At 43.1% G+C, this 16,803-nt stretch overlaps 1 protein-coding gene across 1 annotated transcript in view; it reads right to left on the reverse strand.

Moving 5' to 3' along the window:
• The window catches only part of LOC149324007 (NADH dehydrogenase [ubiquinone] 1 alpha subcomplex assembly factor 2-like), a 79,941-nt gene that overhangs the window by 7,161 nt on the left and 55,977 nt on the right, over positions 1–16,803 (reverse strand). Inside the window, exon 3 of the mRNA XM_089495330.1 lies at positions 10,174–10,214. Within this exon, the coding sequence (XP_089351456.1) occupies positions 10,174–10,214 (41 nt within the window). The remainder of the gene's footprint in view (positions 1–10,173; positions 10,215–16,803) is intronic.

Below are 16,803 nucleotides of genomic sequence, written 5' to 3' on the forward strand. Positions count from 1 at the left end.
TAGCGCGTAATAGGTGGTATTCTCTCACACTGTCATCTTGGAACTCAAAAGACACAGCAGTTGAAACAATAGCTTCTCAAAGGGAGTGGACATTTTCCATCACCATTCTTGTAGTTTTTTTAAAAAAGGATCTTCTGTTTATTATTTACTGATCTTCTGTTGCCACCTTGGAAATCTGTTGTCAGGGAGAAACACAGGGCATAAATACTTGGAATTTCATTGTTCCAGTATTCCTTGTATTGAGCACAAACCAGCCAACCTCTGATCTATCAAAGTAACACAGTCAGTTGCTAAGATTGCTGATCCAATATTTTTAAGGCCTGTAATGTACTTCAAACTAATCTTCCATCATGCTCACTAACTTTCTTTCTCTGTGCCTTCTTTTAACTTTTTAACGTGGATTCAGTTTTCTGTGAAATTCAAAAGGTAGCTCATTACTTTATGATCTGTAGCTGACCCTAATACAATATTAGTCCTTTTATAATATTCAGGAATATTGTATGTGCTTTTCCCCCCTATATACTCTCAAAATTTTATTTTTATCTCTTATGAGGAAGTACTAACAGGTGTATTAACTGGGATTTTCTGAGATAAATGTAAACCACTGCGGACAGGCTCTATGAATTATTAATAGAGATGACAAACTTCCTCTTCAGCCACAGCAGTTCTTTCTGATGCTTTCTGTGAATGAAAAGAACCACATAGCTCTCTGGGACCATAGCAGCAACATCTGAAGGTTTAAGTACTCAAAATATGAATCTAAACCTTGCAAAAATTGGATTCCATTCTAATCAAGAATAGAACTGTGTACAGCCAATTTATATGCTACTGTTAACATATCCAGCATACCCTGTGTTATATTTGGCATCTCCGTTTTTTCATACTTTCATATCTGGGGCCAAGCATGTTCTAAAGAGGGCACAATGGCCTTTGTTAACACCAGATTAATTTCTCATGACAATGACATGGAAACTAGAAGACATTTGAAGGACCCAGGTAATGCCAAAATAAAAGCTGAATGGGTTTGCTGATCACTCAATTCTCCCCTCAAGGTTTTTTACATACCATAAACAAAAGGCAATGCCAATAAGCCAACACAGCCTACCTATCCTTGCCGTGTTCTTAGCCAGCTTCCCTATCCATCTATCCTGGGCTTGTTCTAAATCCAATCACTGTTTTTGTCACTCTGAAGTTAAAGCCATCAGTCAGTCCAGAATCCCATTGTCAATTGCTGGGAAGACTACCGTGTCTTTGTTGCAGGGTGAGATAGCACACCACTTAAAGCAAAGATCTCAGAAATAAATGTCAATCTCAAAACCTAGCCTCCGCGAGCATAGAAGAGTACACATTGTGCTTTCCGTGGTCTCCTTCCCAGGACAGGTAAATATAACTCCCTTTTCACCCCTAAAACGCCACTATCCAACTTCCATACCTCTATTTCAATTAGCTCTGTATATTGTGTGCTTTGTTGTACTCTTGCATATTTTTAAATAAAAATCTTATTATTCACCCAAACTTGGTGTCCCCCTCAGTTAGTGCTGGTAAAAAAAGTAAAGGTTTCCCCTTGACATGAATGTCTAGCTGTAACCAACTGTAGAGTGCGTTGTTCATCTAAGCCTAAGAGCCAGTATTGTCCAAAGATGACTCCATGATCATGTGGCTAGCATGACTGCACAGAACACTGTTACCTTCCCACCAAAAGGGTACCTATTTATCTACTTGCATTGCATGCTTTTGAATTGCTTGGCTGGCAGAAGCTGGGACTAGTGACAGGAGCTCACCCCATCATGTGGCACTTGGACCTCGAACTGCCAGTCTTCCAACTTTACAATCGCTAGATTTGACATCTTAACCACTAATCCAACACTATGTACACCTATGGTATACATAGGTAGAAATTACCCTCAAGTTAACCTGCCCTCATAAGCTTCATTGAGCTAAACAAATTCCCCAACTTTTTAAAGAGAAGCTGACACTGTTGGTGGGAACCTCCCAGTCCCTCCATCTTTCTCTGCATAACACTACCTAGATGATGTAGAAGCTGTTCATGTGTGGCTCAATTCAGTCTTGTCACATTAACATATGTATGGTCCAATCAGGTGGGCTACCTGGATTTGAGTATGATTGTCACTGTTGGGTCAGTGGAAGGATAGTGTGTTGTCAGAGTTCAAATAGATGCTGAGGAAGCAAACAGAAAGCCTTTTACGAACTGTTGTGAACAACAGATACAGCTGTCACCTTTATATGTACAAAGTTTCACTGAGTTCATCCACATTTATACATAACTAAGTCAATGACTTCAATCAAAGCATAACTGAAATATGCATTTAATACTTACCTATTCTACATGAATTTGAATATGAACGGCACTTGTACAAGTTGGCCAGTTTCTCATAATTCATACACATAGCTTGCAATGTAGCTTTCCTTTCCTTGAATAGATGGACTATAAAGTATTATTATACCCTCACAGCTAAAGAAAAATTGGGGAGACACTAGTATCTTTCTGCTGAATTACAAAAGCTGCTGGAGATGCATGAAGTATTTTCATTTTAGCACCCAACATTAAATTAGCAGTGAGACTGAACCAAAACTGCTTAGGAATGCATGAGCCTCCTTTGCAGAGACATTTTTTTTTAATATTTGGTGAACTACAGAGGATATACTGAATGTATTTTAAATCATTAATGGAGTTTAGCATAAATTTCCTACTGTCAGTGCTCCTAACACAGGAGGGATAATTAAAAACCTAATAATGTGATGAAAGTTAAAACCAGTGGGAAAGCGTTTATTGACCAGAGTGGCCATGCTTTCTGGATCCTGTAATCAGATATTCAAAAATGAATAATAAGACTTAAATGTCTTTATGTTGCATGTCCTCAAGAAAACCGCCCTGGTCTCCATCAAATTCTGACTGGTTCAAATTGCAGTTCCTGCAAGCAGATAATCTTGAACTCAGCTATGCTAGGTGAGAACAAACAACCTGAGACATAAAGGCAGAAAAACCCAGACCACAAATACAAGTGCAACCCAAAACACAACTGGGCTTGTTGAAATGGATAGTTAATTTAAGATATTTGAAAAATTCAAAATGGACAAAAAATACATGACACTGAACAAAACCAATCTGAATGTGAGCCACGGTTATATACAGATGACAAACATTTGGTATACACATTTGTTAAAAAAATAAGATGGAAAAGGAACAAAGACTGTATGATAAAATGGGTTGAAAACTGTAGATACAATATACACATGGAACAGTGGGAAAATATGTGGTCAAAGGGATTAAAATCTACATTGGTATTTGAGTCCAGAAAAATTGCCCCAAAGATATAGTGTGGTTTCCAAAGTATGTTGGAAACATGGCAGATTATTGTACCGCCACTTCCCACTGGGATACACATGGGCTGTAACCATAACAGACAGGTCTTATTGCTCTGCCCTGTGGCTGGACAGTAGGCAGCCTGTATCAAATCTCGGCTTCTCCCACAGCTTCTCAAGAACGGGATTTTCCTTTTTTGGGGGGAGGGGACAGAGGAAAACAAAACAAATTCACACACCACAGCCTCACAAAAACTCTCCAGCAAAACTCCTTGGAGGGGAGTAGATGGTTCAGCTACAGCTGTAGCTTCAACAGCCAAACTGGAAGAAGGTTGAGGTGAGGATTGTTCCTTCAATCTCCTCTTCTTATGTTTGTGCATTAGCCCAGTCTGCACTTCAGCCTTGAGAGATCTGTCTCCAGTACCGTCTCTGGCTTTCTTGGCGGGTGTACAAATGGTCTTCATCAAAGTACTTTTGGCCTTCCGCTTAGAGGTACTGACATCCATTGAGACCAAGACCAACTTTTCTATACTTGACATCAACTTCTTCAAAGCCTAAGATTGATGTCAAGCACCCACTTTGTCACTTGAAGTTGAAGGTTGTTGATGACGACTAGGTTTGTGTGCATCCAAGGTCTGCTCATACAGTAGAGCTTTAAGAGGGATCTCTCTATTGCACCTGGCCCTTGGTGTGAACACTGCACAGTGCGCACATGAGGCAACAACATGGGACATGCCCAAACACTGAAGGCACTTCAAATGTCCATCTTAGCCAGGAATCTTAGTGCCATATTTGACACATTTCTTGAAAGAAGCCAGCAGTATGGAGGAAACCCAGAGGGCTAGCGTGGCAGAAGCCAATGTCAATGATCAATCTCAGAAGAAGTCTTCCAATCTGAAGCACTATTTCTGATGAGGCAGCTGCGGGGGTGGAGGAAAAGAAACTGGTGGGTTTGGGTGGGAAGTCCCTTATATAGAACTGACAGAAGGGGATGCGCTACTGCTAAAACGCTTCAGAATGCTATAGAAGATTTTGAAAGAGGCACTGCACAGAAATTCTACTTAGGATCATTGAAAGTCTGAGGTGGAATTAGTTCTCTAAGCATCAGGCCTATTAAAAGATCAGGCAATCAAAATACCACTTTCTATTATAAATGAAAGTAAGTATAAAAGTAGGTCACAGCACAAAGACTGTAGGAAAATTTGGCCTAGGATCAAGAAATTAATCAGAAACATGACTGACCAAATTCTGCAAGGCCAACAGTTTGTTCAAGCACCCAAAGAGACCACTGTACACATGGACATCACAGTTTGACCAGTACAGAATTCAAATAGTCTACATAATTTGAAGCAGAAGACATTAAATTTCCTTGACTTTGAAAATCTACCAGTGGCCGAATAGCCAAAGGGGGAGGTGCCAGCCTGCAGATAGCCCTCCCTACCATCTGAACTAAGATCTAAAACAGAAAATGCATGCCTATGACTAACATCTTCAATTTTTTCTACTGTTTGCCTGATGAAGAAGCCAATGTGACTTTGAAATCTTGCAACATGTAATTGTGCATTTAGGTTGGCCCAATAAAAGTATTGTTGTTTGGATGTTATAAGACTCTCTCTACTGGTGCATCTCCTTCCTTCCAAGACTGTTCCAACAAAGCATTAGGCCTTAGTGCCATTTTAACCTGTCTAGTTGCATGGGGAAATTCTAAGCTCTTCCTCTTTCAACTTACCTCTAAGAAAACAACACAACATGGAAAGTGCTTTTGATTTACTTGCTCAAAGGTCAGAAAGCTGTGTGAAATATCTGAAGAATACAAGGGTAGCCTAGCAACCATGCAGTCTAGTGCAAGGAGAAGTTTCAGTGAGAATTTTTTTCTTTTGTAATGAAATGTATAAATGTAGTTTGAGAAAAAGGAATAGGGAAAGAAAGGTTAAAACAAGGAAAGTAACAATCACACACAGAAAATTACAAACCAAAGTTGTTAAAGTCCATCCAGCTTAACTAGTACATTTTATAGACTTAAGCAGATTCTTGAATTTCAGAACATGTGCAAAATGACTCCAAATGTGGTGGAAATGCTCTCCATGTTCCCTAGAGATCATTTTGGGGGCCTTCTCTGCGGTGACACTCCAGTTATGACTCTTAAAGAGCCAACTGGTGCCAATGCTGCAGGTGGCAAATAAAAACATAGTTGTTTACTAATGTCTTTTGGTGCCTCTTTGGTTTTATACAGATCTGTAAATATGCATGGTTTTTATCTATCTTCTTGTAACATGCTAAATTATCTGATAATTTTCAGACTTTAAAAAATATTTTATTGTTTTAAATTAGTCAAGTTGGTTTTATTGTACTGAAATAAAGGACAGTGTGTGTGTGTGTGTATATATATATAAATTTCTATGACAATTCAAGATTTGGTTGGTTCCAGTTAGGTGCATCATTCTGAAAAAAGTGTAATTTCTGGATATTCAATTAGAAATGAAGCCTAGGACATAGACTTACTCAGCAGCACTGAATGGCTGTGAATCACTGAAACCCATATCATATTCTTGTTCAGGAAATAGTGCAAGAAGACTGAATTTGAGATTCCAACACTCTAAGGTACAACATGACATAACCCCTGATGGAATTTCTTGGCTGCCACTTGCATAAGGCCAAAAGCATGTCAGTGCTAGATGCCTCAGTACAGTGGGCCCTTGGTATCCACTGGGGTTTGGTTCAAGGACCCCCTGTGGATACCAAAATCTGTGGATGTTCATGTCCTCTTAAATACTATGGCAAACTAAAATGGTGTCCCTTATATAAAATGGCAAAATCAAGGTTTGCATTTTCAAACACACACACACACACACACACACACTCAAACTGTGGATGGCTGAATAAGGAATCCATGGATAAGGAATCTGTGAATACAGAGGGCTGACTGTACTCCTTCATCACAGTAGAATGTGTGGTGAGTATAGGCAGAAAATGTAAGTATGGAGTCTCAGCAAGACATTATAGTGAAGAGGTAATATGAAGTCGCCTCTTAGGGCTACATATTTCAGAGTGGATGCAGTTTCCCTGTTGTTGTTTTTAGAAAAACCCAGTGTGTTATTTTTTTTTAGAGGAGAAGGAAATTGGGAGTGATGTGATTTTGAATTCTTGCTTGGGTACCAAAATAATAATAATAATAATGTCATTGCAAAACATTCAAAAAAGATAAGCAACTGCCTTATAGTGAGTCACGCTATTTTCCCAACATACCCAGGTACTGTCTACACACTGAGTAGCAGCAGCCCTCCAACCAAGAATTGTTCCTATCCCTGTTAGAAAAGCCCAGGGCTAAATCCGACGCATGTGAGCTCTGATTGAACGATATATCTTGATCACGTAGTTTACACAAAATATTATGGGAATGCCAGAAAAACATACAAACCAACTCATTACTAGAAAGAGAGAAACAGGCATCCTCCATCACTTGTCTAGAATCCAGTCACATAGCACAATGTTATTTATTTGCCCTGTTTTTCAGGTTATAAAGTTAAAGCTATAGTTTTCCCAAAAAGAATAGGAATAATAAATTCCCTTTCCCCTCTTCTCTAAAAACTGCTTCAAGAAATTTATTGAAATTTCTTGTTAAGCTAGGGCTGTTATCAGATGAGTTGATAAGTTAAAATTATTCTGAATTTAAAAATATATTTGGTTTTTAGAAGTACTCTAATCTGAGTACAACAGTAGATAGCCTCTTTGAAGAGGCACTTTTCCCTGTATGGGTGCCTAAATATGGTATCTGCCATCTGCAATTTGGGAGAGTGCTTGTGTTGAAGGTACTAAAATGTTTTTGAAATCTTCTGCTTGATTAACTAGGGACAATTTTTAATCAAATACATTTTAAATGTATTAACTGAATTAATTAAAATATTGGATTTTGGTCCTACCATTACATTTACTGCCTGTAAAAAGCAGGCAGAAAAAGTCAAGTCTGTACTCAAAGTATCATCTAGCAAAAATATTTCTAAATCATGCCACAGTTGGGGGAACTGTTTGGGGAATAGTAATTCTATGAAAATGAATCTTCATGACTGAAGTTAGTTTTTATCATGCCATTTCTGCAATAAATAATACTCTTTATGATCAAATGAGGGAAGTGAAAGACGATAGATATGCAATGTGGTAACAAAACAATGTAATTTTCAGTGTAATTATTCTCTTCTGGGGTGGGGTGGGGGATAATAATTGAAACTTTAAGCTTATTACTGCTCACTAAAGTACATTTTTCTCCCTTGACAAGGAGTCTGTCAAAACAGATAATTATGGAAATGCTAGAAATAGTTTGAAAGAAGACAGGAGCTGTCACAAAAAGTTTCTTCTTTTTAACATTTCACCTTGTATTCAACTGTGCAATTCAGAAGCCATTTAGTTTTTATTACTGCACAGCAAACACACAGTGCATTAGAAATGAAAAGCAGTTATTTACCGTATTCTTTATTCCAAGTCACTTTCAGACTTTCCCATCCATACAAATGAATTCTTTTTTTTTTTTGCATTAAAATGCAACTTAAGATTTTTTATTTTTTTTTTTAAAAAGTTAACTATCTCCAGTCTCAAAGAACCAGAATAGTTTTTACTAATGTAACTTTGTTAGGATTTAACTCTTTGGATAGTATTTGGCTTATTCCAATAACTAAATGCTATTAAGAAACACCTCCCAGAAAATCCTGCTGTCCTATTGTTGTAGATCGAGTCGGGGAATCCAAAACAGAAACATTGGAAGTGGAGGTGCTAAACTTTTCACCTGCCTGCCATTTCTCCATGCCAAATCATGTCTCTGAGGTAGTTTCCAAGGATAAAATGGAATTCTTGACTCTTGTGAGATAAATGTGGCCAACGGTCAGGGAAATGGTTCTAAATACATAAAGTATCTGTGCTTTGTTATGTTTGTCTTGAGCCCCATGCCCCATAATCCCCACCAAAACAACAGAGTGCATTTGGGCTAAACATTTTCACCAAGTATTTTGGGATCCAATTAGGAAAGAAACCCTAAAGTTATGCATCCAGACACGAAACACAAATAGTGGAATTTTCAATAACATCCCCTTGTCCCTCACAGGAAAATAAAGGGCTAAGTCTTTGTCCACTTGGAGAGAGATATGAGAGAAATAGACAGAGGGATTTGCTATATAACAGCTTCAGCATGAAATATGGTCAAAACCATTTCCCTGTTCAAAAGCTGTCAAAGAACATTTACTGTATCAACACTGTTGTCAGAAGCTGTCTAATACAAAAACCAAATCAATCCATCTTGGGAGTGATTTGAGATAAAATACTATGCCTTTGGAATAATGTGGAGAAACAGAAAAGCTGCCACACACAAAGCCATGTGTTAAGAAAGTTTACTTGGGATAGGTTTACTTGAAAACAATTAATCCTTATTTAAATGTAGCATGTGCTATGTACAATAAAATGCATGTGCATTTACCGTATTATGAACAGCCAGCACACTTTCCTTTGCTGCAAGACAACTGTGAGGCCATACAACTGGTTTTGCCAATGCTTTAGAACTAATACACCTGTCCAAGGGAAGACCCACTTTTTCTGGCTTTATGGGGCTATAGGAAGAAGCCAGGAGAATTCTGCCAAGCTTTTCCCAGAATCAAACAAAAATTGCAAAGACTTATATACACCGTATTCCAGTGCTACAAGATCAGAGAAAGTTGTAGGTGCACTGGGGTGGCAGCTGTGAACAGAGCAAGCAAGCAGTAGAAGCAGGGCTAGGTAATGGTGCCACTCTTGTGCTTGCACCAGGGAAGCAGAAAGTTGAATCTCGCTTCATATATCTAAATGTTTATCCAGGTTTAAGGTCTTGTTACAGTTCTTTCCCCATTACATTGAACACTGTTTTCTGTACATAACTGTGAATGTATACACTATATTTCAGTGTAATTCCAACGGAAACAATTTAAAAACAATATGTCAAGGCTGTGAAAAGTATGTTTTATTAGCACTATGAAATATTAATGCAATTTCCTTTGCTGTCCTGGAAAATGTATTGGCAACTGGACTGGAGGACTGTATCTTAATGGCAACTGTTACAAGTGAGTGGCTATTATAGTTTTATTTCCAGAATATTTGTTACACTGGTTTCTGGAATGTCTAATCTTCTGTTAAAACAATTAAACAAACAACAAGGTTGCTATTTATCCCATTATGCTTGGTAATTTAAATGTAAAGTGGATTTTCAAATAATGCTCTGGTTAGGAATACAATTCCCACTTCTACCAATAAACTAAATATTTTTTAAAAATTTGGATAAACAGATACATTTAAAAGAGAGTTCCAGAACCACTTTCTGACTGAACTTGTAAAGCAGGGGTAGGCAAACTTTTTGAGCCGGGGGCCGGGTTGCTGTCCCTCAGACAACTGGGGGGCCGAAGCCAAAAAATAAATAATTAAATATTTATTTATTTTTTTAAAAAATTAAATAAATAACTAAACCAGGACAAAATTTTCAAATGGAGGACACTTTTTTAAAAAAATGGAGGACACACGAAAAAATTTGCTGATTTTTAAAAAATGTTAATATAAATGCATGTTTCTGAGGCTTCTATAGACAATTGTCCCTCTTGCCCGCCGCTTGCCCCCCCTTGCCCGCCTCCTCCTGATAGGCCAAAGGCCCTACGCTCGCAAGCGAGAGGCCAAAGGCTCCGGCGGCAATCAGCGGCAGGACCAGCCTGGGGCCGGTCCCAAGGCCTTGCCGGGCCGCATTCGGCCCGTGGGCCGCAGGTTGCCTACCCCTGTTGTAAAGAGAGCTTGGGGAAGTTCCTTGTCCAATCTCTCTGTGAACAAAATAAAATCAAAGTCTCTTACCTCAATTGTAGGTGGGTCATTTCTTTTTTTCCTAATCCAAGCTGCAAAGAAATTTTTTGAAGAGGTAAAACATATTTGATAATTTCTAATTTGCATCAATAATATTTATTTATATAAATATTTCAAGACTGAAAAAAGATAAATTGAAATTGAAATTAAATTGAACCCCATGTCAACATTATGATTACAAATCAGACAACAAAATCAACAAACAAGAAGTAGTATGCCTGTTTCAATTCGATCAGTCATTTTAGTACAAAAACTAAAATACATCAGCAAGCAACAAACTAAATAATAATAATAATAATAATGTTTATTTGTATCCCGCTTTTCCTTTTCAGATCAAAGTGGGTTACAGGAGCATGACAGTGTGCAAAACATTCCAACAGCATATACATCTAAAAACACGAACGGTACAATCAGATTAAAAACAGATAAAAAAACCTACCAATTAAAACCATAACAATAGCTAGCAAAAGTGCAAGTGCATCAATACATCGGGGGGAGAGCAGATATTACATTGTCTGGGGGAAAGCCTGTTTAAATAGGAAGGTTTTTAAGCTCTTCCTGAATATGTCGAGGGAGGTAGCCGAGCGGAGCTCATTGGGAAGAGAGTTCCAGAGCTGCGGGGCCGAGCTGGAAAATGCCCTTTGTGCAAACGCAGAATGTTTCATGTTTGGAACTCTTAACAATTGCTTCTCGGCTGACCTGAGAGTGCGGGGCGGATTATATGGGGAGAGGCAGTCCTCCAAGTACCCTGGGCCCAAGCCATTTAGGGCTTTATAGGTAATAACCAACACCTTGTATTGTGCCCAGAAGCGGATGGGCAGCCAGTGTAGATCTTGTAAAACAGGTGTTATATGGCTGGTCCTGGAGCATCCAGTGACCAGCCTGGCTGCCATATTCTGCACCAATAGAAGCTTCCGGGTTTGGTACAAGGGTTGCCTCATGTAGAGCGCATTACAGAAGTCCAACCGAGAGGTTACCAGAGCATGTACCACCGTTTCCAGGTCCCCCCGGCCCAGGTAGGGTCGCAGCTGGCGTATCAGCCGAAGTGGATAACAAGTGCTCCTGACTGTCGCATCCACCTGAGATGTAAGGTGGAACAATGAGTCCAGAAGCACCCCCAGGCTGCGCACAGAGTCCTTCAGGGGGAGCATGACCCTGTTCAGGACGGGTGGACATATTTCCATCCCCGAGCCTGGGGAACCTATCACGAGTACTTCTGTTTTCTCTGGATTCAAACTGAGTCTGTTTTCCCTCATCCAGCCCATTACTGACTCCAGGCAGGCATCTAAAGGAGAGATGCCATCCCTGGTCACTGCATCAGTCGGAGACACAGAGAAACATATTTGGGTGTCATCAGTGTACTGATAACACCGCGCCCCGTGTCTAAAGGCTAAACTATCCTCTTAATTAATAGTCTGAAATACAAACATTGTTGAGATCTGCATAAATGTATTTCTCCAAGTTCTATAAATTTGGGAATACTTCCAAAAAGATCCTCAGTCTTGTTCCCATTCCTCCTTGGAGCCACTCAAGTAAGCAAATTATATTAATAGATGTAGACACAAGATAAGACAATTATTTATTTCTCTACTTTTATACATATACATCTCTCTCATTCAGTTCTGAGTCATCAAAGAGATAGTTAATGTAATTTTACTCTTATTTTGTTAAATCTTTTGGGAATGGCACCTTAAGAATTTCCAGAATTACTGTATTTTCTGGCATATAAGACTACTTTTTAACCCAGGAAAATGGAACGTTGGACTTACCTGATAGACGTCCCTTTCCAGCAGAGAAGGTCCGAGCATCCTGACTCCGGGTGGCTCCGCCCACTTGGCTCCTGATAGGCAGGTAGAGAACAAAAGACACAACCGGGGCCCAGGCCCCACCCCTGCAGGTGGAGCTACCCCAGGAACCCCAGTTGATTCCAAGCTGAGAGAATTTTTTTATCTTAATTGTATTCTGAACTAGGTAAGTCGCTCACCTGCACCAGTAGGCAAAATAGGGTGGGGAGGATGCTCGGACCTTCTCTGCTGGAAAGGGACGTCTATCAGGTAAGTCCAACGTTCCATTTCCCAGCAGAGAAGGGGGCGAGCATCCTGACTCCGGGATTTACAAAAGCAGCCGAATACTAGGGAGGCCAGCTGGCGCGGAGGGCGAATTGGTCACCACATGTTGTAACACCCTCTGGCCAAAGGCCGCCTCGGCTGATTGAAACAGGTCAAGCTTATAATGCCTGATGAAGGTGGAAGGGGACTTCCATGTGGCTGCTCTGCAAATTTCAGCCAGGGGGGCGTTGGTGGTCAGCGCCGCTGAGGTAGCCGCATTCCTGGTTGAGAGGGCAGTGATACCCTCTGGCGGTTGCAAGTTGAGCGTCTTGTAGCATAGGACGATGCACTCTCTAATCCATCTCGCCAGAGTTGAGATTGACACCTTTCTTCCCTTCGAGTTAGGTCTAAAGGAGACGAATAGGGCCTCCGATTTCCTGAAGGTGGTCGTCCTCTTGAGATAGATCTTTATGGCCCTGCGAATGTCGGGGGTATGCCAGATCTTCTCCAAGTCCTTGGAAGGTCGTGGGCAGAAGGAAGGAAGGACAATGTCTTGAGATGTGTGGAAAACAGAGTTGACCTTAGGGATGAAGGTCGGATCAGGTCTCAGGAGGGCCGAGTCTGGTCTGATGACGCATAATACCTTGCAGATGGAAAGGGCGCCTATCTCGGAGACGTGCCTCGCCAACGTGAGCACCGTCAACATCAATGTCTTGAAAGTCAGGAACTTGAGGGGCACCTCCCTCAGAGGTTAGAATGGATGGATAGTCAGGGCTTTAAGAATCGCATGGAGGTCCCAGGAAGGGAACCGGTGCTTGGTTGGGGGCACCCTGTTGGCAACCCCTTTAAGCAATCTGCAGATATGGGGGTGGTGAGATATCTTCGCCACGTCCTCGTGGGGGAGGATGGAGGTGATAGCTGCCACCTGTCTCTTTATGGTGTTAGGGTGTAGGCCCTGGAGGAATCCGTCCTGGAGGAATTGAAGGACTGTAGAAACTGAGATCTTGATGAAATCCTTCGTTTTGTGCTTACACCACCTTTTAAATGCCCTGAAGGTGTACTCGTAAATTATGAGTGTGGATTGACATCTAGATGCCAGAATGGATTCCACTACCTCTGGAGTGTAGCCGTAGCCCATCAGCATGTGGCGTTCAATTTCCAGGCGTGAAGCTGTAGCCAGGTTGGGTCTGGGTGGTGGATTTGCCCTTGGGCTAGCAGGTCCAGCCTGACTGGAAGGGGAAAACTCTGGGTTGCCATGCTGAGGATCTCGGAAAACCAGGGTCACCGGGGCCATGAGGATGACCTGCGTATCCTGGATAGCAGCTTTGTGAGTAGAGGAGTTGGGGGGAACGCATAGAGAAGAGACAGAGCCTTCCCTCCACGGCCAACTGTCATCATCCAGCCTGGAGGGAGTGAGGGGGCGGGTCCAACACCATCGGGACTGCCCTGAAGAGACAGAGCCCTCCCTCCACGGCCAACTGTCATCATCTAGCCTGGAGGGAGTGAGGGGGCGGGTCCAACACCATCGGGACTGCCCTGAAGAGACAGAGCCCTCCCTCCACGGCCAACTGTCATCATCCAGCTTGGAGGGAGTGAGGGGGTGGGTAGGGGCTAATTTTGTATTGCAATTTTTACTGTACACCACTATGATCATTGCGGAATAGCGGTCTATAAATAAAAATTATTATTATTTATTATTAGAAGCCCTTCCAGTCAGGGGCAGTTGAGGGCATCTATGCCTTCAGCTCCCTCTGTTCAGAACCTGGAGAAGAACCTGGGTGTCTTGGCATTGGACAGGGAGGCAAACAGGTCTAGGATCGGCTTGCCGAACCTGTCCGCGATGTTCTGAAATATCTCCGGGTGGAGACTCCACTATCCCTGGTCTATGTCCGTCTGGCTTAGCCAGTCGGCTTCAGAGTTTAGGGATCCTTGAAGGTGCTCGGCTTCCAGAGACATGAGGTTGGCCTCGGCCCAGATCAGCAGGGACTGCACTTCGATCATCAAGGATCGGGACCTGGTTCTCCCTTGACGATTGACGTGAGCCTTTCCCGTGATGTTGTCCGTACTTATGAGAACAGGCTTGTGGCGAATCGTTTGTTTGAAGGCCTGGAGTGACAGACGGATCGCTCGCAGCTCCAGCCAGTTGATGCTGCGGACCTGTTCCCTTGGGCTCCAGCGGCCTTGAGCTAACTGTGTCCCGCAGACGGCCCCCCATCCCCGGAGGCTGGCGTCCATAGTGATCTGGACCCTGGGAGGCTTCCAGATCGGGAGGCTCTTGCATATTGCTTTGGAAGTCCACCAACAAAAGGACTGGCGTCCATTGCTGGGGAGATGAATCATCTTGGGCTTCTTGAGGGCGATGGCTCACTGGTGCGGCAGGAGAAGCCACTGCAGTGGCCTGGCATGGAACCTCGCCCAAGGCAGGCACTGGATGGCTGCAATCATGAGGCCCTGCAGGTGAGCCAGGATCTGGAGGCTGGCCCACAGGGCCTTTAGGACTCTCTATATGGCCTCCTGAATGGATTGGATCTGGTCCGGTGGCAGGCGTACTGTCCCTGCCTGGGTGTCTATGAGGGCTCCCAGGTGGTGGATTTGCTGATTTGGGACTAGGGTGCTCTTTTCCAGGTTGACAAGGAATCCGTGGTCCTATAGGGGCCTGAGGATGTGGTTGGTGTCGTGAAGTCCCTGAAGTCTGGAGGGTGACTGGATCAAGAGGTCATCGAGGTATGGGTAGACGTACAGATGGAGCATCCTCCAATGGGCGACCAAGGCTATCATGACCTTGGTAAAGACCCTGGGGGCTGAGGCCAGTCCAAAGGAGAGCACCCTGTATTGAAAATGCTGCTTGCCATATCTGAAGCGGAGGAATCGACACGAGGAAGGGTGAATCAGAATGTGTAGGTAGGCGTCCTGTAGATCCAGCGGGTTGGAGGCTGTCTAGAATGGTCTTCAGCGTCTCCATCTTGAATTTTTTCTTGAAGATGAATCGGTTGACCCCTTTCAGGTTCAAGATGGCCCTCCAAGAGCCATATACTTGGGTACCAGGAAAAAGGTTGAATAGCACCCCTGTCCCCTCTCTTCTGTTGGCATGGGCTCGATGGCGCGGATGGCCAGCAGGCGTTCGATGGCTTCCATCAGGAGGCGATGCTTGCGAGGATCTGGGAGATCTGGGAGATGGTATGAACATGTCGCCGGGCTTGCACTGGAACTATATCTTGTAGCCCTGGCGGATGGTGTCTATGAACCACCTGTCTGAGGTAGATCTTTTCCAGATGTGGCTGAATTCTCGAAGTCTTCCCCCTACTGGAGGGATCCCGTCACCGCGGGGCATTTTTGTGGGGCTGCTTTGCACTATTTGGTGAACTTGGAGTCTCTCCATCTTGACCTGTTGGATGTGGACTCTCTGGCTCGAAAGGAGTGGGAGCTGGAAGGGTAGAAGGACTGAGAAGAACAGGTTGCTCACCTGTAACTGTGTTTCTTCGAGTGGTCATCTGCGAATTCACACAAATGGGTTTATTCTGCGCCTGCGCAGCAATCCTCGGAAACTTCTAGAATCTCCAGGCAGAAAGCAATGTATCTTTTTGCAACTTTTTGGCGGTAGCCCCGCCCACCCATATATAAGGCCCCTAGTGGCCCGCTCCTCTTCAGTTCCGAATGAGCCGCTAATCAGCGCAGCAACAAGCGTTGTCAAATGAGCAGACACTGAGGGGATGGATGGGCGGGTTTGTGTGAATTCGCAGATGACCACTCGAAGAAACGCAGTTACAGGTGAGCAACCTGTTCTTCTTCTTCATGGTCTCTGCGAATCACACAAATGGGTTTAGACTAGCGAGCTGTAGTCTGTGGAGGAGGGAGTGTCAATAGTAAACAGTCAAATGACAATAAATATATAAACCAAGTACCTGAGTGATTTATTTACAGTACACAGGTTAGTGCATGGCAGACAGTAACACTGCCCTCCCAAAGGCTGCATCATGCCTGGCCCTTGCATCCAGCCTGTAATGTCTAATAAATGTCAATGGCTGGGACCAGACAGCTGCCTTACACACATCCTCAAGGGGAATCCCCGTCAAAAAGGCTGAGGATGCGGCTACCGCCCTAGTTGCATGGGCTCTAACCCGACCTGGTAGAGGCTTCCTGGCCAGTTCATAGCAGAGGTGGATGGTGTTGGACACCCATTTGGAGAACCTCTGCGGTGACACCGGCAGCCCCTTTTTGGCTTCGGAGTAACATACAAAAAGTCTCTCCGAACGCCTGGAAACAGCAGTCCTGTCCAAATAGAACGCCAGCGCCCTGCGGACATCCAGGGCATGGAGCTGGCGCTCAGAGTCCGTGGTCGGATTGGGAGCCAGAGTCGGCAAAACAATGTCCTGGTTGATATGAAAGGCAGACACCACCTTAGGCAAGAAAGTGATGTCTGTCCGGAGCACCACCTTGTCCTTATGGAAACGGAAGAAGGGTTGGTCCATCCTCAGGGCACACAGTTCACCAGCTCGGCGGGCTGATGTGATAGCTACCAAGAAGGCTGTCTTCCAAGTCAGGAGTCTCAGGTCCGTGGTAGCTAAGGGCTCAA

Source organism: Sceloporus occidentalis, unplaced genomic scaffold, assembly GCF_023333645.1.
Source record: "Sceloporus occidentalis isolate IW3139 unplaced genomic scaffold, rSceOcc1.0.p SCAF_1, whole genome shotgun sequence".
In the NCBI taxonomy this organism is placed as follows: Eukaryota; Metazoa; Chordata; class Lepidosauria; order Squamata; family Phrynosomatidae; genus Sceloporus; species Sceloporus occidentalis.